Source organism: Lemur catta, chromosome 1, assembly GCF_020740605.2.
Source record: "Lemur catta isolate mLemCat1 chromosome 1, mLemCat1.pri, whole genome shotgun sequence".
Taxonomy (NCBI): domain Eukaryota; kingdom Metazoa; phylum Chordata; class Mammalia; order Primates; family Lemuridae; genus Lemur; species Lemur catta.
Window position 1 is genome coordinate 234,197,821 of NC_059128.1, and position 25,304 is coordinate 234,223,124.

Sequence of the window (25,304 nt, forward strand, 5' to 3'; positions counted from 1 at the left end):
TTTTTAAGTGTAAACCTTATCATATCATTCTCCTGAAAACCCTTAGTGGTTTCCCATTGCTTAACAACCAAATTCATACTGCTAGCATGTTTTCCACAGCCTTGTGTTATTTGGCCCTGAATATAATGCCATTAAGATCCTCGTAAGAAATTATTAACCCTGACAAGAATTCTTGTTTCTGGGCTGACCCAAGAGCTACGGACTTGTCTCAATGTCCTGAGATGCGTGTGAAGTCCTGACAACTAGACCTCAGGCCAGGGTCAAAGACTCTTCCTGACCACATTAAGTCTTTGTCAATTGCAGCGGAAGCTTCAGACATCATTTACTTTGGAACATCTAAAAAACGGCTGTCAACCTTGAAGTTCATTGGGCAATATGGCAATGGTCTTAAAAGGTAAGCATTTTGGCCGAGTATGGTGGCTCACACCTGTAATCCTAGCACTCTGAGCGGCCCAGGTGGGAAGATTGTTTGAGCTCAGGAGTTCTAGATCAGTCTGAGCAAGAGTGAGACCCCTGTCTCTACTAAAAATAGAAAAAAATAGCTGGGCATGGTGGCGTGCACCTGTAGTCTCAGCTACTCAGGAGGCAGAGCTTGATGACACCACTGCATTCCACCCAGGGTGACAGAGTGAGACTGTTTCCAAAAAAGAAAAAAAAAAAAAGCATTTTTTTCCCCTCAAGGCATATATTATTCATACTAAGAACAATATTTAGTTAAAGGCAATCTTATACAGAATGATACAGGCATGTAAAGCTTTAAAAAGAATATAAACTTGAGGTGTTCCTACCTTGTTTTAGAATCTCCATACGAATAACTGACTTGGATCTTTACAACATTTTAATTCTCACATATAATAAATCTTTCAGGGATTCCTGAAGCAGTACCTGTGTTGGTAGGAATGTAAACTAGTATAACCACTATGGAAAGCAGTATGGAGATATCTCAAAAAACTAAAATTAGAACTAAATTAGAGGGCCGGGCACGGGGGCTCACACCTGTAATCCTAGCACTTTGGGAGGCCAAGGTGGGAGGATCATTTGAGGTCAGGAGTTCGACACCGGCCTGAGCAAGAGTGAGACCCAGTCTCTACTAAAAATAGAAATACATTAGCTGGACAACTAAAAATATGCAGAAAAAATTAGCCGGGCGTAGTGGTGCATGACTTTAGTACCAGCTACTCAGGAGGCTGAGGCAGGAGGATTGCTTGAGCCCAGGAGTTTGAGGTTGCTGGGAGCTAGGCTGATGCCACACAGCACTCTAGCCCGGGCAACAGAGTGAGGTGAGACTCTGTCCCCCGCCCCCCCACCTAAAAAAAAAGAATATCCAGCAATCCCACTACTGGGTGTCTATCCAAAGGAAGGGAATCAGCATATCAAAGGGAGACCCACTCACATGTTTATCACAGCACTATTCACAATAGCAAAGATATGGAATCAACCTATGTGTCCATCAATGAATAAAGACAATTTGGTATTAATATATTTACACAATGAAATACTATTCACCATAAAAAAGAATGAAATTATGTCATTTGCAGCAACATGGATGGAACTGAAGGTCATTTTGTTAAGTAAAATAAGCCAGGCACAGAAAGACAAATACTGCATGTTGTCACCCATATGTGGGAGCTAAAAAACTTGACTTCATGGAGGTAGAGAAGGGAATGATAGATACAAGAAGGGTGTGAGAGTAGGACCAGGAGGAAATGAAGAGAGGTTGGTGAACAGGTACAAACTTACAGTGAGAAGAAATAAGTTCTAATCTTCCATAGCAGCCTAGGGTAACTATAGTGAGAGACAACATATTATATATTTCAAAGTAGCCAGAAGAGAGGACTTGAAATGTTACCAACACATAGAAATGATAAATACTCAAGATAATGGATACCCCCAATACCCTGACTTGATTATTACATATTCTGTGCATGTGAAAAATACATGTACCCCATAAAAAGATAAAATAGTGTATATTGATAAAATTAAATAAAAATATCCCTGGACTTTAGAGCTTTGTTGCATCTCTATGTTTTGTTGTTTCTCAAAGCACAGTTTAGCCTAAGTGTTGTGTCTACAGCTTATTTTTTAAGTATGCCATGTTGAAATTTGAGGACATGAAGCTTACCAGTGCTGCTCCTGCAGGGCCGACGATTGTTCTGTGAGCCTCAGATGGACCTTATCCTCAGCAGCCTTGACTCAAGAAAGAATGTGGGGCTGGATCAGTTCAAATTCTTCTGCTCTTTTTTGAGAAAAAAAATATTTTTGCCCTCTTGGTGATGGGTCAGCAAAATGGGTTTTTGAATAGAAAGTCCCATTACAGGACATAGTAACAGCCCTCCTTTTCTTCTTTTTTATGTTTGAGATGTAAACCATTATGTTTTTCTTTTCTAATATAGTGGGTCCATGAGAATTGGAAAAGACTTTATTCTTTTTACGAAAAAGGAAGAAACGATGACCTGTGTGTTTTTTTCTCAGACGTTCTGTGAGATAGAAGGTCTTAATGAGGTAAGATTTGAGGTTTTCCTTCCATTCCCACAGCAACGGTGTTGCTTTCATTTACCATCTCAGGAGGTGAAATCTGTCATGGGTTCTTTCTGATATAATTTAGAAGTTTAGAAATATGTTTGGGTAATGGAGAGAAGGTGAACTCTGGAAGAAAACTCAATTTTGCTGATCCAGAGGCATTTTATTAATTTGCAGTGCCTGAGTTTTACTATTAGGAATGTCAGTTATAATTCAATGTTACAGGTACATGTTGGGGACCTACTGTCTGCCCCATACTGGGTAAACAGCTAATGTAGACAACAAGCAGAAGATCATGTGACCATCAAAGAATTTTTCAGCTTTGTCGCAGAATAAGGCAGACACATATGAATTGGATAAATAATAAAATGAGGGTGTTTAAACAGAATGGTGTTCCGTAAGTCTGTGTGGCTACTGTTCTCAAATTGTGAAAAGTGATGATATGGATGGAGAGATCAGAGAGCCTCAAATGACCAATGAGGGTTTTATGGAGAGAGTACAAATTACAGCTGGAAAGGTGGGTATGTGGAGAGAAATGGCCCCAGCAAGTCTCAGACCTGGCCATGCGTGTGGGATTTGAAGGGACAGTGTGGAGGTGTGAGACTGTCAGGAGGGGTGGGGCTGGGTGATGGGAGCAGTCCGTAGGTAACGAGTAGTTGAATGGGAGCCTGGCATGAGAAAAAGTGATGCTTTAAGCATTTATGTTGCATTTTATGTGTGTGAAGAGCATAGAAAATTGGGCTAATGCGGAGTTATACCTTTCCTAAAGTGGGCCATTCCCTTTTTTTCTAACTAACAACAGCAACCACTTCTTATTTTCACTTCCACAGAAGCAACCTCTTGCAGCAATATTAGGCTATTCTGTTAATATTTACCTGCATAACCCTAAGAAGTATGTTTGTGTTGCTATTTTTTGATTTCATATAGGCATTTTCTGTTAATCTCCCACTGTAAAAGAGGATTTATCTGTCTTTTTCCTCTGCTCCTATCACATAGACACAGCCTTCCAATCCCCCATCTCCAACATAGCTCTATTGTGTAATTTTGGTTATACCGATATTCAGGATTTACATTATAAGACTATTTAAACACTAATTCACGTTATACCATGTTATAAACTGTTATTTTTCCCATTCACACACAACCTTTTATTCCCTTTGGAATTAATAATTAACTGTCTAGTTTTCTTTGTGCTTATCACTGTTACTGACTATTTGCTTGGTCACACTCCTGCTTCCATGACTGGTGTTCAACTGCCATCCTGGGATCTGCCCTTGCCATTGTTCTGGGGATTCCTTTCCCTTCTCTTCTGTGTCAGATCTCAGATTCTAAATCTCATGTCTTCTTTTGTAGCTTGCTCCCTCTTCTTGGTGCAATATATTCTCCAGTAGCTTCCTAAGCAAGGTGCACAGGAGGCTTCACATGCATTATAATGTTTTTATTCTGCCCTTACACCTAATGATAGTTTGGCTTGGTATTATTTCTAGGTTGGAATTCATTTTCTTTCAGGATTTTGAAGATATTCTTCCATTATTTGGTTTCTAGTATTATAATTGAGGCATCTGAAGCCATTTTAATTTCTTAATCTTGTATGTGACCCACTTCTTATTCCCCCTCCTTCTGATTTTAATATTTTGTGAGTGTGGGGTCTGTTTACATCCATAGGTCATTTGTTGGATCTTTTTAATTTGGAAACTTATATTCTTCAATTCTGAGATTGTTTCCTGTAACATTTTATGATTTCCATCTATATTCTCTCTTTTCTCCTTTTGTGACTCCTGTTTTTTATAATAGCTTTTGGACTTCTGGAAATGGTTCTTTAATTTTCTTAACTTTTCTCTCTATTTTCTGTCTTTTGTAGTTTTGTTTCTTCTGGGAGATTTTCTAACATTTATCTTTGAATTATCTCATCGAATTTTTTTTCTGTATTCATTTACAAAAAGTCTTTTTTATTCTCTCAGTGTTCCTTTTTTAAAGATATCTAATTCTTATTTCATGGATAAAGTATTTTCTCTTAAAGCTCTCAAGGTATTAACAATGATTGGTTTTTTCCGCCTGTTAAAATTTTCATCTTCCTCTTATGGTTAGTTTCTACTGAGTTCCTTTGTTTACACTTGTTTGTTTGGTCTCTGTTTATTAGAGACTTTTCTTAGATGGCTATTCTTAGATGGCTATGAACACTTTAAAGATTGGTCCAATAAAATGCTGAGTGAAAGCTCTGAGAGTGTAGGTGGGGCTTGGCAGCTGTGAGTGTCATAATAATATGACCTAACTGGGATGTTTTATTAGAGAATCCTTAATGTAGTTGTCTTTAGGTCTTTCCGTCTGGGTTGGTCTGATTTCCCAGAGAGGACTCCTATAATCTATTGCCTGAAGGCTGACCTGCCTCCTGGGAGACAACTGGGAAGAGAGGACCTGGGGTTCTCATTGTCTGAGATGTATACTTTCATTTCCTCTCATCTCAGTAAGGTGCCCCAACAACAGTGCCTGGTATGTCCTCTAGTCCAGAAATGCAGTTCCACTCTTTCCAGAGAATAAATATTCAGGATCTGTGGGGATTGGGGAGGAGCTGTTGCCAGATGAGAATCTAAATGCTACTTCTAGCTCTCTCCCCTCCCCCCCCCCACCTCCAGAGTTAACTCATGCCATCAGTCTCTAAGCCTTTCAGGGGAGGGATTCCAAATTGTAAATCAGACTGGCTTTTCTCTTTTCTGGCATGGGTTTTGAATAGCTTTTCTTGGGTATGCTGTCATATGCTTTTCAACTTCTAAAACACTGATTCTGTTGTTTCCTCTGTCATTCCACCCATCTCTCAAGAGGAAACTGAAGTACACTCCATCTGTCCCCACGTTCCACAATGGAGTATTTTTAAAACAAAACCCTGTGTATACACATTTGTTGTGTGTCTCTTCCTTGTACAACTAGGATGCAGGAGGAAAATAAACTTTTAACTTTGTGTTTTGTAATTTGGATGAAGAGTGGAATGGATTAGGATCAGACAAAAAATGATGGTTTTTGTGTATTTTATAATAAATCGATGTATATTTTTTAATAGGTTGTAGTTCCAATGCCTTCATGGTTAACAAGAACCAAAGCATCTGTCACAGATGATCTCCAAAAATTCTCAACGGAATTATCTATAATTTATAAATATTCCCCATTTAAAACTGAAGCCGAATTGATGCAGCAATTTGATGTAATCTATGGAAAATGTGGTAAGATCATCAAAACTCTGACATTTTGTTTGAAGTATTTGTTTTCAGTGTCTTATGAAAGACATTATACTTAGGGTTTCATATTTTTGGTTCTAATAAACTCACATGGAATCTCACATGGGGACAGTCATTCATTTTATCCACATGAGCTTTGTCCTAAGAGAATCCGAATATAAGTTACTGTAAATCTCTGACACTGAGAGAAAGGTTTGTACTTGTATGAACTTGGTGAAACTGGATGAGAAAAAGGATGATAGAGGCTATGATCACAGGGGCTTCACAGTCCCCGCATCAGTTAGCAAACTTAGGAGTCGCTTGTTGCAGCCTCTGAGATGGGGTGATCTCAGGTTTGTAAGAGAGTTAGCCACTTATAATGCATTCATGTTTCTGTGGTAGAGATTTTTCAAAAGCTTTGTAGACATTCTTCTCCAGATTAACAGATTTTTTCCCCCTATTCTTTCCACCTCCACCAGTTTTCTATTCAATACAGAGACTGCACTGTGTCTACTGACATTTTCTAGTGCCCATCTTTCTCCAGACATCCACAATTTTACATATATAGAAGCAAAAAAAACTCTACTTTAGAGAAAGCTGTGTGCGTTATACTTTTTGCAGCTCTTTGATTTATATAATGTTTGTGGTAAAATTTTGAGAAATTTGTTTCTGACTTAGCCTACTTTACCTCCAAAATGTCTTCTCTAACCTGTGGCATTTTATTTAAAAGTGATGTTTAAAGTCATCTCTTTCTCTTTGTCTTAGAGGAAAAATAGTGGCAATTAAATAAATACTTGTTTTATTAACATATGTACTATAATTTTAAGGACAGTTAATGTAACCTCTTAATTGACTTCTAATTATGAAATACTCATACAAATACTAATGAATGGTTTCCTATTTCCTGAATACATTTCCAAATGCTTTATAAAAATTAAGTCATTTAATTCTTAGAGCAACTCAATGAGCTCTGTTGTATGTATTAGAAAAATTAGGTTTAGAAAGGTTAGGAAACTTACATGAGGTCACTGCACTAGTCAATGGTTGATCCAGGATTTAGACACAGACCTTTAGACTTCAAAGTCCATGTTCTCAGCTGCTGTGCTGTTTTCCCTTGTGTTTAAGAACTACTAAAAAAAGTATAATTAATTAGTTGTCTTTTTAATTTCTCTGACAACCCTGTTTGTCTTCATATCATAATCAATTTCATAAATGATTTGGACTTTTTTGTTAACAATGCTCTGAGCAGGGCTCAGCAAGTTATGGTCACAGGTCCAATGTGACCTACTTTTGTAAATAAAGTTTTATTGGAACACAGCCACACTCATTCATTTATGTATTCGTTATGGCTGCTTTCATGCTGCAACAGTAGAGTTGAGTTGTGAGTAGTTGCAACAGAGACCGTATGGCCTGCAAAGCTTAAAATGTCTACTGTCTGGCCTTTTACAGAAAAATTCTGCCAACACCTGCTACAGAGTCTAAAAACAATGCTTTGTATTTGTACAAATTTTAAAAAACTCATCTTTGTTCTTATATGTGTTGATTTCAGTTCTACCAATGAGAGCTTTACCTATAATACAAACTTGGCTGAGCCACATAACAAATTTCATAATGTAAATTATAAAAAGAATGCCAAAGTTTGAGAATCCATATTGAAAGACTTTTGATGAATTGAATAGTAACGAGAGGCCCCATATTGTAGAAGCTCAACACTTTTTGGCAGAGAGTGTAATTCGCTGTAAGACATACATCTTGGCTTGTCCAAAGACTTACCCAAACATATTATTTACTGAAGTACAAAAGAAAATTTGGTCTATAGCAGACACAGTTCCATAGATGAGACTGTCACACGATGACTAGCATTTAGTGTGTTTATAATACTGACAGGTCAAACATCTGTTTTTCTGCCAGGCACTTTGCTGGTTATTTATAACTTGAAGCTTCTGCTTAGTGGAGAACCAGAGTTGGATGTTAAAACTGACAAAGAAGATATACTGATTACTGGGACTTTTGAGGAGTGAGTATGTGTGTATTTGGTAAGATGTCTCTCAATAATGTCAGTGAGCCCGTGTTAGGAGCCTGCATGGTTCCAGGCCTGAGGCCACTGGGACAATTCAGTTACACGTAAAGTAAGTTAGGCTAGACCAGTGGTTCCCAAACTTTGTCTTAGTCTCAGAGTGACTTGGGCAGCTTCTTAAGAAGTACAGAATTTGGGGCCTCATCCAGACCTACTGAGTCAGAATCTCCAGATACCAAGCGTAGGAATCAATATTGTTCATATGTTCCCCACGTGTCTCAGAGGTGCCAGCATGTTTGGGGACAACTGAATATAAGACTTCTAAAGTTCTCTAATGGTGTTACCCCTATTTTATAGATACTAAAACTGAAAAAAACTCACAGAATTTATTATTCATTGTAGGTCATTAAAAATGGCCAAACATCAGGATAGTGTGAAGGAAAAAGGAATGTGACCAAATAGCAATTTTATTATTTGTACAGAATGACTCTATGAACTGCATATTTGGAGTTTATAAATAAATTGACACGTTCATTCTTCTTGGCTGTTAGGGAACAGAATGAGAAGTTGCTGGGAGGTCTGGGTGAAAAAGTGTGGAGAAGGAATGAAATAGTGACAAACACTAGGTTTCTCTGAAAGAACTTTGTTACTTAAAACTTAGTAGCTTGGGACTATAGTTTCTTAGTCTCAGAACTCTAGAGTTGAAAGGAATTTTAAAGGTAATTTAATCCAACATAAAATTATATACCAGTGTTGTCTAATAAAAATATAAGGAGAGCATAATATGAGTGATGTAATTTTAACTTTTCTAGTAGCCACATTAAGCAAAGTAAAAAGAAATAGATGGAATCAATTTTAATAATGGTTTTATTTACTCCAACATATCCAAAATACTATCATTTCAATATGAAAAACATTAACGAGATAGTTTACATTCTTTTTTCACATGAAGTCTTTGAGTCCCATGTGTGTGTTACACACACAGCACATATGAATTTGGACTAGTGCATGGTAGCCACAGATGGCCGGTAGCTACCATAGTGGACAGTGTGGTTTTAGACTAAGGTATTAAGACCCAAGTAAACACATCAGTTAATAACAGAGAATTTTTTTTCTTTTTTCTTTGAGGTGTAATTTAAAAAGTTCTGTCCACAGAAAATTTAATGTTTGATAACATGCTTTTGGATTCTCTTCTCTTCTTTTTTCTGATGTATATCTTTTTTCATATTCCAGTGTGTGGCATGTGGAATCCCTAATGCATATAGAAATTAAGCTTTTTTTTTTTTCCTTTTGGAAAAAAATATTCAGCCTAAATGCTGTTCTACAAGTTCTGGGAACCCGTTTTCCAGAATTAAGATGCCAGTATCAGAAAGGAGGCCCAGAATTGTCATCAGCACCTCCTTTACTGTCTTCCCCTTTCCTGCTGCCCCTGCCCTTCTACTTGTCAGCTGGTTCCAAAATCAACATTTCATGCCATATAAAAGCTTTGAATACAAATTTTCAAACAGTTATCTGTCAGAGTGCCCTGGCATTTTTACACTAGCATTAGAAAACAATACATTATGAGGGGAGTAATTTGGAAAAATGTTCTTGCTGCTTCCAGATTGTGTAGTGAAGCCAGAAGCTTCTCAAATCATTCAGGCAGTTAATTACAAAATAAAGAAAATGAATCAGACCTAAGACATGTATAATTTCACTTTGGAACATTGATCACATTGGATTTTTCATTCTCCAGATGAGACATTGGATTTTTAAATATTTTTTTAGCAAAATTTTTCATAGTTTAATTGCAAGAAAAGTCTTTTAAAGACAGGGATAGAATTTTATGAGGAAGGATTATTGTAAAGAGGAGACGTAATTTCTGTACCAAGGATGCTATGCATTTGATGACTTCTGACATGACTACGGCAGTGGTGCCAAGAAGAGACAGCAGTGCCACCTCCTCAGGGGCAGTAAGACCACTATGGTTTTCTCCTCTAAAAGGATTTTGTCCTTAGTTCTACTTAATTGTTGACTTTGACATGCTGCCTGTTCCCTTTAAACTTAGAATATATATATATATATATATATATATATATATATATATATATATATTTTAATTTGTTAAAAAATGGTGCATAGTTTGCTGTACAAGTTTACTTATAATGGGGTGGTCAATGAGTTCTGATAGTAACACCAATTCCTCTTCACTAAGGGACTAGAAAAAACAATTCTTAAGGCTAAAGGAATAGTTCTGGTCCAAGATGGACCTTTTTCTGACTCGTCTTCCATTTATGGCTTCTGGTATTTGAACCTGTAATCAAGTGCAGTTTGTATATTCTTGGTTTTGAGAAAAAGTAGTTTGTAATATAATAAATCCTTTACCATTTTTTTCTTGTGGTTATTGTATCCCCTTATGGCCACTGGGTAGGGTTCTATATCTGTCCCAAACAAGTCTCAAATCTGGGAATTATATGTAATCTGGGAACTGTATGTTTTAAGGTTTGGTCTTATCTGGTATAGTCCTGCTGATGCTAAAAATAATTTAATTTTCTGTATAGGAATATGAAATTCAGACTTTCAAGCTTTTATTGGCCTCCGAGAAGAGGTTTTCTTCAATACTTTTTTTCCCCATTATTTATTGTAAAATCAAAAATGAAACAATATTTTTAAAAGTGTTAAGGACATGAATTTACATGTCATACTTGATTAATTTTATTTGCATTTTAGTGTTTTTATATTCAATTTTTCATTTTTATTTTTTCATTTACGATTTACATCTAAACTTTATTCTGAATTATTAGGTAGTCTTGGCAAGTTATATTTCATAATGATTTCTTGGTAAGTGGCTTTATAATAGTCTGTTGAATTGATTCATTATGATTTACAAAACTATTCCTGTATTTTTATATGGTAACATTGATCCCAGTGTTTCATATTACTTATGGGTAATGTTGAAATTCTTATTTTACCCTTTTGAATTATTTTCTTAAGACAAGTTCCTAGGAAGAGAGCTACTGGGTCAAAAAGTCTGAACTTTCATATAGTTCTTGTGAATATTCAACATCAGTTTTAAACATAGGAATCAAAACCCTGTATCATTCTGCTTTGGGCTGAGGCTGTAACAGCAATGATCAGACCAGTGGCACGGTCTTCTTTCAAGATGACAGTAGCATCATGAAAATTTCAGTAGAAGTGATGTTCAAGCACATGGTCCATGGTGTCATATAATTTTGCAGTATCAGTCTAAGGATGACCTATTTTCACTGAAATTTTTAAAAATAGTTATGGAAAGATAATAGTCATCAGAATTTCAGAATGCAGGTGATACAGAAATTTGTATTTTGCATGCAGTATATTAAATCAGATTTTGAAATTGTGAATATGGAAAGCTTCAGGGAATTATACATGGGTTCCAGAGTGATATACAGAAAGTGGGTTGTCTTTGCAAGGTAAGAATTGTCTTAAATTATATGTCATAGTAAATTTAGGCACAGTTCCCTGAAAGGGAAGAAGACATAAAAAATAATTGCAAAAACTCAAAAGAAAGTCAAGACTTTTGAACAAAGATGGGAAAGCACTGAGAATACTGAATATTGAAGACAAAGTAGACTAATCATAGAAAACAAGATGTTTCTTCAGGGCTGGACTACGTATGTTTATTAATTTATGTTGTAGTAGTCTTTGGAACTCTGGACCAAAGTCCTGCATCTCAAACCTTTGTAGATTTTTTTCCCTAGAAAGTAGTATTTTTTTCCCCTTTGAAACAGTTAATTTGTGCAAAACAAAATCTTTAGTTAATTCTTTCTCTCCTTCTTACTGGTGGCTGTTAGTAAACTTCAATCACAGTCACACAGATGATTAAAATTTAGAGTCGTTCTCAAAGGTCATTCATTGATTAGGTGCAATGGGACTGAGCAAATGAAGATAGCAGACTGGTGGTGGGTTTTTAAATGAGTCAGTGCCCATCATGACCTCATGTGGTTAGTATGGGTTGTTATCTGTAAAATCTATAGGGCTATAGTTCTACTTTGGCATTCCTTACACAGAGTTCTTATGTAGGTACCAGAAAGGGAATTATAATTCTATAATTTAGATGTTTTAAATTCTGTTTAAATTCATAGGACATAGAATTCTTTATATGGATACCAGTATAGAATTATAATTTCATAATTTGGATTTTGAAATTTCATGTAAAATAAGCCACTGAATTCTGGATCCAAGCATTAGTTTTCTTCAACTCTCTCTTGTTGTTTACCTGGTGGTCTGGCTCCTGTTCCAGGGGCATTAATTGGGGGGGCAGAGGGTGGAGTGGGAATGAAGGAAGGGGCTTCAATTGGTACACAAATATTAACTCATTGAAAAATATTCAAACTTGCATAAATATGTAAAGAAACGTAAAAGTGCTTCCTTGTTCTCTGCCCCAGCTCCCACAGTCTCTCTTCTCCTGCTATAGAAATTATTCTGCAGCTTGACTTTAAATCTGTCTTACAGATTTTTCAGTTGTCTGTCAGTTTATATTAAATTTAACTCTTCCTTTTTTTCCTCTTAATTTTTTATTTTGAAATCATTTACAACTTCTCAAAAAGTTTTAAAGGTAATACCAGAGAATTCCCATATAACTTTCACCCAGATTCCCCAAATGTTGGTATTTTACCATATTTTCTTTATCATTCATTTTCTCCCTCTTCCTCTCTACCATATAATATGGTATGGACTGATGGGCTCTGTCAATATTGATTTTGGGGCTAAAGTCCTAGCTTTGGCTAATGGGAGGCTGTTCAATTATCTCTTGTGTTTTGACATGTCACCATCATTTTTTGAACATTTTTGTACTTCTGGAAACATGGTATGTTCTTACTTCTGCCCTAACCCTGCCATCAGCCGTTTCTTCAAGGAATTCTGGTTCCTTCTATTGAATGATGTTATATTTTGTTTTCTAAAATAGCTCTCTTAAATGGTATACCTCATTTTTAAATGGTTGTATAAAAATCAATTATTATACATTGCTGTATAACAATTTTTGTATAATCAATTATTATACACTGATGTGTTATACAGATTGAGTGCATCCCAAATTCAAAAATATGAAATGTAAAATGCTCCAAAATTTGAAACTTTTGAGCATTGACATGATGATCAAAGGAAATGCCTATTGGAGTATTTCAGATTTCAAATTTTTAGATTAGGGATGCTGAACTGGTGTAATGCAAATATTCCAAAATCTGAAAAAATGTGAAATCCAAAACATCAGTCCCAAGCATTTTTGTTAAGGGATACTCAACCTGTATATCAGTATTCCTCTGTTGATAGGCATTCAGGTTGATTTCATTTTTTTACTATTTTGACCAATGCCAATCTTTGTACTTACATTGTTGGACACATACACAAGTATTTCTTTAGTATTGACACTCAGAAATAATATTGCTGGACTAAGTGGTAGGATTTTAAAATTTAAATATTAGTGCTAAATTACTGTTCAAAAAGCTTTACCTATTTATGTACCTAACCAATGTTCTCAGTTTTTTCAATGTCCCCATTCTCACTAAAATTTAATATAATAAAGCTTTTTAAATTTACCAAGTAGATTAAATATTTTTCTATACTTTATTTGGTTTTCTCCTGATAATTGAAAATGTTGAATATATTTTGATATTTATTGGACAATTACATTGCTTCCATAATTTACTTTTGTCTTTTGCTTTTATTTCTAAAGTAGTTTTTTTTTTTTACTAATTTTAGGAGCTTTTTATTTAGTTTAGCTATTAATATATTGGATGTTAAATAAGAAAATATATCCTCCAACCTGACACGACTTTTTTTATTGAAATTTTTATTGAGATAATTGTAGACTCGCTTGCAGTTGTAAGAAATAATATAGAGACAGTGTGTGTCCTTTACCCAGTTTCCCCAAGGTTGGTATTTTACAAAACCATAGTATAATATCACAATCAGGACATTGACATGGATACAGTCCATCAAATTAGATACAAATCCACCAATGCAGCATTACAAGGATTTCTCTTATTGCTCTGTATAATCACACACACCTCTTTTTTTCTCCCGTAACCTGACTTTTAAAAAATTTTTAAAAAAATTCTTATTGATACATAATGTACATATTTTTGGGGTACATGTGATATTTTGATACATTCATATAATATATAAAGACCAAATAAGGGTAATTATCTATTACCTTACATATTTATCTTTATGCTAGGAACATTTGAATTATTCTCCTCTAGACATTTTGAAATGTACCATAGATTATTGTTAACTATAGTCACACTTCTGATACTGAACACTAATTATTATTTCTTCTGTCTGTCTATTTGATCCCATTAATCAACCTCTCTCCTTCCCCTACTCCCTGCTACCTTTCCTGGCCTCTGGTAACCACTAATCTACCCTGTTTTCATGAGATCCACTTTTTTTAACTTCAGCATATGGGTGAGAATATGTGGTATTTGTCCTTCTGTGCTTGGCTTATTTCACTTAATGTGGTGACCTTCAGTTCCATCCATATTGCTGCAAATGAAAAGATTTCATTCTTTTTTATGGCTGAATAATATTCCATTCCATTTTCTTTATCCATTCATTCACTGGTGGGCACTTAGGTTGATTCCATATTTTGTCTATTGTGAATAGTGCTACTCTAAACATGGAAATGCAGATATGTCTTTGATATATTGTTTTTCTTTTCTTTTGAATATATACTCAATAACTGCATTGCTGGATCATATGGTAGTTACATTTTTAGTTTTTTGAGGAACCTCCAGACTGTTTTTCAAAGTGATGTACTAATTTACATTCCCATCAACAGTGTACAAGGGTTTCCCTTTCTCCACATCGTCACCAGCATCCAATATTCTCTATTTGATAAAAGACATTTTAATTGGGGTGAGATGATATCTCATTGTGTTTTTTTCTTTTTTATTTCAGCATATTATGGGGGTACAAATATTTAGGTTATGTATATTGCCCTTGTCCTACCCGAGTCAGAACTTCAAGTGTGTCCATCCCCCAGACAGTGCGCACTGCACCCATTAGGTGTGTATCCATCCCATCCTCCCCTCCCCCCATCTGCCTGACACCCAGTGAATGTTATTACTATATGTGCACTTAAGTGTTGATCGGTTAAAACCAATTTGATGGTGAGTACATGTGGTGCTTGTTTTTCCATTCTTGGGATACTTCATACATGAGTGGATTAATAAAACGTGGTATATGTATACCATAGAGTTCTATTTAGCCACAAAAAACAATGGTGGTATAGCACCTCTTGTGTTATCCTGGAAAGAGCTGGAACCCATTCTACTAAGTGAAGTATCTCACTGTGGTTTTGATTTACATTTCTCCAATGGTTAGTGAGGTTGAGCATTTTTCCATAAAGCTGTTGGGCATTTGCATGTCTTCTTTGGAGAAATGTTTTTTCAGATCTTTTGCCCATTTGTAAATCAGACTATCATTTTCATTATCATTATTGCTATTGAGTTTGAGCTCCTTATATTCTGAATATTAATCCCTTGTCAGATGGATACTTTACAGATATTTTCTCTTCTTCTGTGAGTTGTGTCTTCACTTTGTTGTTTTGGTGCTGAAGCTCCTTAGCTTGTTGTAATTCCATATATCTATTTTTGCTTTGGTTGTCTGTACTTTTGAGGACTTACACAAAAAATCCTTTTCCCAGACCAATGTCCTGGAATGTTTCCCCAATGTTTTCTTCTAATAGTTTTATAGTTTCAGGTCTTACATTTAAGTTTTTAATCTATTTTGATTTTTTTTGGTATATGGTAAGAGAGAGGATTCTAGTTTTATTTATCTGCATATAGTTATCCAGTTTTCCCAGCACCATTTATTGAAGAGACTATCTTTCCCCTTTGTATGTTCTTGGCACCTTTGTTGAAAGTGAGTTGGCTATAAATGCATGGATTTATATCTGGGTTCTCTATTTTGTTCCATTGATCAATGTATCTCTCTTTATGTCAGTACCATGCTGATTTAGTTACCATAACTATGTAGTATCTTTAAAAGTCAGGTAGTGTGGTGCCTCCAGCTTTGCTCTTTTGGCTTATGATTGCTTTGGTTATTTATGCTCTTTTGTGGTTCAGTATAGATTTTAGGATTTTTTTTTCTATTTCTATGAAGAATGTCAATGGTATTTTGGTATGGATTACATAGAATCTGTACATTGCTTTGGATGGTATTTAATATTTAACAACATTAATTCTTCTAATCCATGAGCATAGAATATCTTTCTTTTTTTGGTGTACTCTTCAGTTTGTTTCATCAGTGTTGTATAGTTTTTCTTGGATAGATCTTTTACTTCTTCAGTTAAAATGATTCACAGGTATTTTATATTCTTTGTAGCTCTTATAAATGTGATTGCTATCTTGATTTCTTTTTCAGATTGTTCGCTGTTGGTGTATATAAATACTACTAATTTTTGTAGATTGATTTTGTATCCCACAATTTTACTGAATTCATTTCTCAGGCATAACATTCTTTTGGTGGAGTCTTTGGGGTTTTTAAAATATAAAGTCATATTGTCTGCAAAGAAGGATAATATGATTTCTTCTTTTCCAATTTGGATGCCCTTTATTTCTTTCATTCACCTAATTGCTCTACCCAGGACTTCTAGTATTATGTTGAATAAAAGTGGTGAAAGTTGGCATCCTTGTCTTGTTCCAGATCATAGAGGAAATGCTTTCAATTTTTTCTTGTTCTCAATATAGTGTTACCTGTGGGTTAATCATATACGGTCTTTATTATTTTGAGTTACGTTCCTTCTACACCCAGTTTGTTGAGGGTTTTTATCATAAAGGGATGTTGAATTTTATCAAATGTTTTTTCAGTATCTATTGAAATTATCATATGGTTTTTGTCCTTGATTCTGTTAATGGTTTCACATTTGTTGATTTGTATGTGTTGAACCATCTTTGTATCCTTGGGATGAATCCCACTTGATCACAGTGAATAATCTTTTTAATGTGTTGTTGAATTTGATTTGCTAGTATTTTGTTAAGGATTTTTGCATCTATGTTTATTGGCAATATTGGCCTGTAGTTTTCTTTATTTGTTGTATCCTTGTCAGGTTTTGGTATCAGGGTAATTCTGGTCTTATAGACTGAGTTTAGAGCTATTCCCTCCTCTTCAAATTTTTTGTGGAGTTGAAGTAGAACTGGTATTAATTCTTTACATGTTTGGTTGAATTCAGCAGTGAAGCCATCAGATCCTGGCTTTTCTTTTATGGAAGACTTTTTATTATGACTGCAGTCTCATAACTTGTTATTGGTTTGTTCAGGTTTTCTGGAAAATCTTTATTTCTTCTTCATGTTTGAAGGATATTTTTGTAAGATATAATATTCTAGGGTTAAGGTTTTTTCCCTCAGCACTTTAAATGTTTCATGCCACTCTCTCCTGGCCTGTATGGTTTCCACTGAGAAGTCTGCTGCCAGACATATCAGAGATTCTTTATATGTTTTTTTCTTTTTTTTTTTTTTAGGGAGACGACTAAGTGGTTTTTTTTTTTTTTTTTTTTTTCAGCTCTTCATGGGGGTACAAAAGCCCAGGCTATATACACTGTCCGTGTCCCGCCCATCCCCCCGAGCCAGAGCCCCAAGCGCGTCCACTCTCCAGACAGTGACCCTGGCACCCACCCGGCAGCCATACCTCCATCCCCTCCCCCCCCACCTCCCCGAGTCAGCTCCCTCAAGCATGTGTTTTTTTTTTTTCTTCCTTTCCTTAGGACCTTTTCTTTATCTGTGACCTTTGGGAGCTTGATTATGCCTTGAAGTAGCCTTGTTTGGGTTAAATCTGCATGGTGTTCTATGATCTTCTTATACCTGAATATTGATCTCTTTCTCTAGGTTTGGAAAGTTCACTTTTTTTATTTCTTTGAATAAACTTTCTACCCTAATATCTCTCTTTACTTCCTCTTTAAGTCCAATAACTCCTAGATTTGCTCTTTTGAGGCTGTTTTCTAGATCTTGCAGGCATGCTGCATTCTTATTTATTCTTTTTTCTCTCTTCTCTTCTGACTGTGTATTTTCAAATAGCCTGTCTTCAAGCTAATTCTCTCTTCTGCTCTTCAGAGACTATGAGGCATTTCTCAGTTTATCAATTAAATTCTTAAGCTCTAGAATTTGTGCTTGATTTTCTTTTTATTTCAATGTCTTTATTAAATTTCTCTGATAGGCTTCTGAATTCCTTCTCTGTGTTGTCTTGAAGTTCATTGAACTTCTTCAGGACAGCTATTTTGAATTCTTTGTCTGAAAGGTCACTTATCTCCGTCATTCCAGGATTGGTCACTGGTACCTTATGTAGTTTGTTTGGTGAGGTCATGTCTTCCTGGATGTTCTTGATGTTTGTGGATGTTCATTGATGTCTGGACATTGAAGAATTAGGTATTTATTTTAATCTTCACGGTATGGGCTTTTTTGAATCTGTCCTTCTTGAGAAGGCTTTCCAGATACTCAAATGGAATTGAATGCTGTGGTCTAAGTCTCTGGTCACTGCAGCTTTATCAGCATTTTCTGTTTCTTGTAGATGATCTTCATTGTTTTCATTCTTTTTTTGTCTCCTCTGACTGTATTTTCAAATAACCTGTCTTCAAGTTCATTGATTCTTTCCTCTCCTTGATCCATTTTGCTGTTGAGAGCCTGTAATGAATTTTTTCAGTTCAGTAAGTGTATTTCTCAGTTGCAAGGTTTGATTTTTAAAAATTATTTCAATTTCTTTGTTAAATTTTTCTGGTAAATTCCTGGTTTGCTTTTCTGTGTTATCTTAGATTCATTGAGTTTCCTTAAAACTGCCATTTTGAATTCTTGGTCAGAGAGCTCACATATCACTGTGTTAGGAACATTAACTGGTTCCTTCATTTATCCATTTGGGGAGGTCATAGTTCCTTATTTGCTGTTGTTTCTTGTGGATGTATAGTACATCTGTGTCTTTGCATTGAAAGATTGGTTATTTCTTTCAGTCTTCTTTGGTTTGTTTTGTGTTTTATTGGATATGTTACCTCAGAAATTCTTTAGTAATTTACCTTTTGATTTTCTCTTTTAAAAACATTTTCTGCTTGGTTGCTGTCTCTTTTTCAGCACTAGATGACAATGTAACCCAAGTTTGCCTTGGTTCTAGTTAAAGATCAGAGCACTGCTTGTCCTGAATGGGGGAGATTCTAAAGAGATTATCCCAACAGTGGGAAGGCTAGCTAGGGGTTCATTCTCATGGAACCTATGGAATACACCTCCTACAGTGTGGTGATGCTGAAAAGTTCCTTTGATTTGGTGTCTCCTTTGGTGAAATTATAGAGCAGAGTTTCCAGGGCTGAGCAGTGAGTTTTCACTTTCAAGTGATTTTACGCTGGTGTGTATTGAACATTGTTTTTGGTGTTCAGAGCACTTTGGAGCATTTTTTACAGGGCAGGTCTATTGGTGACAGATTCCCTTAGTGTTTGCTTGTCTGGGAAAGATTTTATTTCCCCTTCATTTACGAAACTTAGTTTTGCAGGATACAGAATTCTTGGTTGACAGTTATTCTGTTTAAGAAGACTGAAGATGAGACCCCAATCTCTTTTGGTTTATGAGATTTCTGTTGAGAAGTCTGCTGTTAGTCTGATGGGCTTTCCTTTGTAAGTTACTTGATGCTTTCATCTTGCAGCTGGTAGGATTTTCTTCTTCACTTTGACTTTGGCCAGTCTGATGACTGTGTGCCTTGGTGACGTCCTATTTGCGTTGCTTCTTCCAGGAAGTCATTGACCTTCTTGTATCTGGATGTCTAAATCTCTAGCAAGATCAGCAAAGTCTTCTTCCATTATTCCCTGAAATAGATTTTCTATGCTTTTTGATTTTTCTTTTGCATCAGGGATACCTATGATTCTTAGGCATTTGACATAATCCCATATTTCTCAAGAGATTTTGTTCATTTATCCTTATCTTTTTTTTTTTTTGACTGATTGGGTTAATTTGAAAGCCTTGTCTTGAAACTCTGAAATATTTCTCTTTTGCTTGGTTTAGTCTGTTGCTAAGACTTTCCACTGTATTTTGAAATTCCCTAAATGACTCTTTTATTTCCAGAAGTTCTGTTAATGTTTTGTTTTTAAATTACCTATTTCTTTAGTGAATTTTTCATTCATATCCTGAATTATTGTTTTTGGTTTCTTTGTGTTGGTTTTCAACTTTCTCAGCAATCCCATTGAGCTTACTTGAGTTCCATATCTGACATCTCAAAAGTTTCCTTTTGGTTGGAGTCCATTGCTGGAGAGTTAGTGTGATCCTTTGAGGGTGTTGAGAGAGCCTGTTTTTTCATATTGCTAGAGTTCTTATGCTGGTGCCTTCTCCTATGGAACCTCTGCCCTGAGCTCAAAACAGATACCTTTGTGGTTCACCTGTTCTCTGCTGAGAACTCTGCTACTCAGTATAGTGAGGGAGAGGTGCACTACCTTTTGGCTCATGCAGGTAGGTACCTACCGTGGTGCCGGCAATTTGGGTCAGTTGGATCTCAGACCCCTGGGAGAGTGTTCAGGTGCCAGTGACCGTGGACTAGATTAGGTAGTCTCCAGATCCCAGTGCCCTGGATGGCATGCTTGAGTCCGGGGGTGGGGGGGGGCTGGGGGGAGCAGAGGCGGACCACACCACGACTGGGTGGGCAAACTTGCCCTCAGGCCTCCCTGAGTTCAGACACTGCCTGTCATTGTGAGAGGTGAGGTGATCTCCTGTTCTGGAAGAATGCTTAGGCAGAAGGGCGGATGCACTGTGAGGTTGTGACAGGAGATATAGCCCCTGTTGACAAGATTAGCAGAGGCAGGTGGCTGTGGGAACACACATGCTGCTCAAACCTCCCTCTCTTGGCAGTGACAGTGGTCTCTGTCCTTCAGGGGCACAAAAGTACCCAGATTCCCAGTTCCCACCCTGACCCAACTGCAGCAGAGATGATGGGGGCAGCTCAACCCACTGTGTGCAGGGCTACCAGACTGGCTCGGGGATGTGGCAGAAATGCTCTAGCAGTGGAAGTGTGGTTGTCCCAGGGACTTGCCTCCAGGGAGGATAGGCTCCTCCCAGGAGAGGCAGGCAGCTCAGGGAGAAGATTGCTAGACCCACCCTCCCTCAGGGGAGTTGGTAGCTTTAGTTCTTAAGGAACACAAAAGTGGCTTTTTAGAGGGAAGGGAGTTTGCCCCAAGCTCTGTGGAATAATCGTGGGTATGATAGGTGCTTTGTCAGAGGTAGGCCAGCTACTGCCAAGTGTTCTGGCTTAATCTTCTCTGTGGAACTGTCACCAGTCAGGGCTGAGGATGGTAGTCCTGCCTCCTCCCTTTCTCTGTCTGTCCTCAGGGGTATTTGTCCCTTAGGCATTCGTGATGCTTTCTGGTGCATGGAGCCAGGCAGATTGAGGGAAGGGGCACCATGGATATGGAAGTCTGATTCTCCTACTGTCTACTTCCAGTTTTTTCACTTTTCTGTGGCCCCGGGGAAGTGTCTCATGTTCATATTTGAGTTTTGGGGTATTGCTGATGTGAATCTTGGTCCTGTATATTTGTTTTTGTGGGAGGGAGTGAAGCCAGCTTGCTTCTACATTGCCATTTTCAAACTGGACATTTGTCAACCTGACCTTTAACATTGTTAATTGCCTTATAGAATTTGGTTTTGCTTTGTGAAGTCTTATCTGTCAATATTTTCCTTTGTTTCTTATTTTTGCATTTTTATACTCAGAACTGCCTTCCTTAACCATGATTTAAATATATTTTCTCGTAATTTATTTTAATAGTCGTAGTTTATTTCTCTATAGCCTCTTAATCTATTTAGATTGTCTTTGTTTTTTTTTTTTTTTACAGAATTGAGATCGAGAAGGTAGAGATTGTCTTTTTAATATGGTATAAAGTCTGTGTACATGGAGGGTAAAGGATTAATTTAATATTTTTCTAATAAATCTACATTTATGAAATAGTTCTGCTTTTTCTACTTATTTGAAATGAATCACTAATGTAAACTAAATTCCCATCATACATGGATTTGCTTGTAGATCTATTCCCTTTCATTGATATATTTTTCTTCTTCTGCCCCATTAGAACATAATTGCTATAGCTGTTTATAATCTGTTTTTATATTTAGAAGTGCAAGTACCCTGTCCTTCCTTCATTGTCTCTTAAAAATTGTTATTGGTCATTCTTGCAAATATTCTTTTCTATGTGAATTTTAAAATCATCTTTGCAATTTCATTATAAAAATGATACTCTTAGGATTTTGATTGTCCATTGTATTTATAATTAATTGGGAGAGAACTGACACATTTATGCGTTGGTTCTTATTCTAGTCTTTTATATAATTGAGTGGAGTTTTGTAACATCATAGTATATCATAGTAATTAAGAACAAGACAGAAGAACTGTGCTAAATTTATGATTCTAGAATCTGTGTTATCAAAAGGATATTTAATTTTACAGAACCTCAGTTTATTCATTTGAAAATGATAATACTAGTATTATGTCACAGGGTTGTTGAGAATAAGAGATATATGACATGAAAAGTATTTAAAACACTATCTGGCATATAATATGTGCTCTAATTGTAAGCTATTATTTTCCTCGTATATGTGTTATACCTTTCTTGTTATGTATATATTAGTATTTAGGTATTTTATGACTCTTTTTGGCATTCAAATAAATTTTTTTCCCCCTCCCTTGCTTTTCTAATTATTTGTTACTGTGTAGAGTGGAAAGCCATTGACTTTTGGTTGTTGATTTTGTATCTGACTACTTAGTAAACTCTTTTGTCCTAGTAGTTTTCAGTTATATTTTCTATATAGTCTTATCATTTGCAAATAGTGATGATTTTGTATCTTCCTTTCTGTTACCCATACTTCTTTTTTTTTGTTTTAATTAATTGGCTAGTTAAATAGAAGTAGTGTAACAGCAGATATGTTTCTTTGCTTTATTTTTGTCTTAATGACATTGTTTTATGTCTGACTAAATTATATATGATATTTGTTTTAGTTATTCTTTTTAATGTATGGCTTTTGTGAAATTGAGAAACATTTCTAGTTTATAGAGTACATCTTATTTTTCACGTGACAATATGGGGGTTAAATTTTAGTGGCTTTTGCCATCTGTTTAGGTGGTTTAGTTATTTTTTTTCCTCCTTTAATTTGTCAAAATAGTATATTCTTATAATAGAGTTGATGTTGAATCATCCTTGCATTCTTCAGATAAACCTAACAAGATTGTGATATATTATTCTTTTATATCATTGTGTTCATTTTGCTAGTATTTAGACTTTTTGCTTTTGTGTTTGTATGTGAGATTGGCTATAGTTATGCTTTTATTATCATTTCCTTAGTATTGGTGTACAAATTATGGTAGCCTCATAGAATGAGTTGAGAATTTTTTCACCTATTTCTGTGATTTGGAAGAGTTTATATTAAATGAGTCTTGTTTGCCAGTAGTTTTGGTAGAACTTCCCTGAAAATCTTGTGGTCTTAATACTTTTTTCATTACTTTCACTACTTTTAATTGTGCCATAACTGTTTATTCAGAGTTTGGAATTCTTTTGGCTTAAATTTGTTATTTATAATTTTTTATTAAAAATTCATTTTATTTAGATTTTCCAGTTTGTTACATAGAATTGTTATAAAATTTATATTTTCCTCTGGTCCTATAGTTTTTGTTCAGTTTTTCTTCCTAAAATGTGTATTTTGCCTTATATTTTTCTTGGCTAGAGAAATTTAATTGTTTCAATTGTCTTTAAAAATAAAATAGTTATGGATTCTTTCTATTAAGTCTATTGGTATTATTTTCATTTTATATTTCTTTATTTTTTAATATTTTCTTTGGGTTCGTTTATTATTTGTTCTTTATTTCCTTGAGGTATATCTTTTATTCATTTGACTTTAAATTTTATTTTCTAATCTAAGCAATAAAGCTGTATTTCCCCCTCTGCATTATAGCTGTATTCTACAGGTTTCAATATGTAGAACTCTTCTGAATAGCTTATAAATTTTATTTTGGTTTCCTGTTTAATCAAGAGTTGCTTTTTAAAAATGTTTTAAGAACTCTAGAAGTATATAGGTTTGTTTTGTTGGGGGGGGGTCAGATATCCTTTTATCATTGTTCCAGTTGATTTGCATGGTGATGAGAGAACGTAGCCTGTGATATATCTGCTATATGAAATTTATTCAGATTTTCTTATGGCTTATGTCTTAAACATTTAAAAAATGTGAATCTCTGATAGGAGTAGAGCTATATCCATTGCTTTTACATAAAGATTTTAAGTTTCTATAATCTTTTATGTTTTTTTTCCCTTCTTTATCACTCAATTTCTGATAGCAGTATGTTAGAATCTTCTATAATGTTTATGGCTATGTCCATGTTTCTTGTATTTTTACTAGTTTTTGCTATATGTTTTCTGAGTCATTGGATTTGTGACATATATCATCTTAAGGATACCTTTTATTAATATATAATATCCCTCTATGTTTCAGTTAATGCTTCCACTTTGTTTTTATTTTGTCTACTGTTAATCTCTCTATACTTATTTTCTTTTGGTTAACATTTTCCTGCTTTATATTTTGCTACCTCTTTATTTCCAACAGTGATATTTTGGTTTTGGTTTGTCTCTTATAAACAGTGTAGAACTAGATTTTTTTCTTGGTATAAGTGCTTCTGTATTTTATGTAATTCACATTTATTGTGCCATCTACTATGGTTGGATTTACTCTGCTTTCTTATGTTTAATATTTACTTTGCTTTTTTTGTTGTGATTTATGCTTTCTTGATTTTTTATTTGTTTTGTTTTATTTTGTTCTGCTTTATTTTTCCTTTCTTCCCCTTTGTGTGAATGGTTTAGTTGTGATTTTTTTCCCCCTAAGGGGAAAAGTTTACTTTTTTCTATACCAATCATTTGCAAATTAGTTGTTCCATTATATTCTTTCGGTGGATTATCTTTGCATTTTTAATAAACATGTCTAAATTTACAATTATTGTATTAAACTGTAGAATTAATTAGTATCTATATCATCTCACAAATAAGGCAAGGCTTTCCCTTCTCTTTCTTTCCAGTTCCACTTTTTTACATTATTTTATCTGGGATTTTAGTTATACATTTTTACAGTATTTTATCACACCATGCATAAATAATTATTTAGACTAAACAATAAGATTTATTTATTTTTATTTATTCATTTTACTTACTTCTATATCCATCCCATATCTTCTTTCTTGGATTTATTAGTTCATTTGCTGGATTATATTCTCAAATGATTGTTTCAGAGTCTGTTGGAAATAAACTGTTGAAAGCTTTGTATCTTTACAAGTGTCTTTATTTTTTCCTTCTATTTCATATTTCGTTTAAATGGATATAGAAATATTGGCTCAAAAATAGTTTCCCTTAGGATTTATAGCTGCTTTGATTTCTTGAATCCATGTTGTTAATGATAAGTCTGATGAAGACATGATTACTGAATTTTTATAAATTATTCATTTTTCCCTTGGAGAATTTTTATGATTTTTCTCTTAACTCTTAATAATTCCCACTATGTGTTCTGTTCATAGGTCTTGTATTTTTCTAATTCTTCATGCTCAGCACTTGG

General features: G+C 35.1%; 1 protein-coding gene across 1 annotated transcript in view; it reads left to right on the forward strand.

Moving 5' to 3' along the window:
* MORC1 (MORC family CW-type zinc finger 1) overlaps nucleotides 1–25,304 on the forward strand; it is a 168,629-nt gene that overhangs the window by 18,418 nt on the left and 124,907 nt on the right. The window contains 4 exon segments of the mRNA XM_045566120.1: nucleotides 304–394; nucleotides 2,394–2,502; nucleotides 5,576–5,735; nucleotides 7,641–7,746. Of these exon segments, the coding sequence (XP_045422076.1) occupies nucleotides 304–394; nucleotides 2,394–2,502; nucleotides 5,576–5,735; nucleotides 7,641–7,746 (466 nt within the window).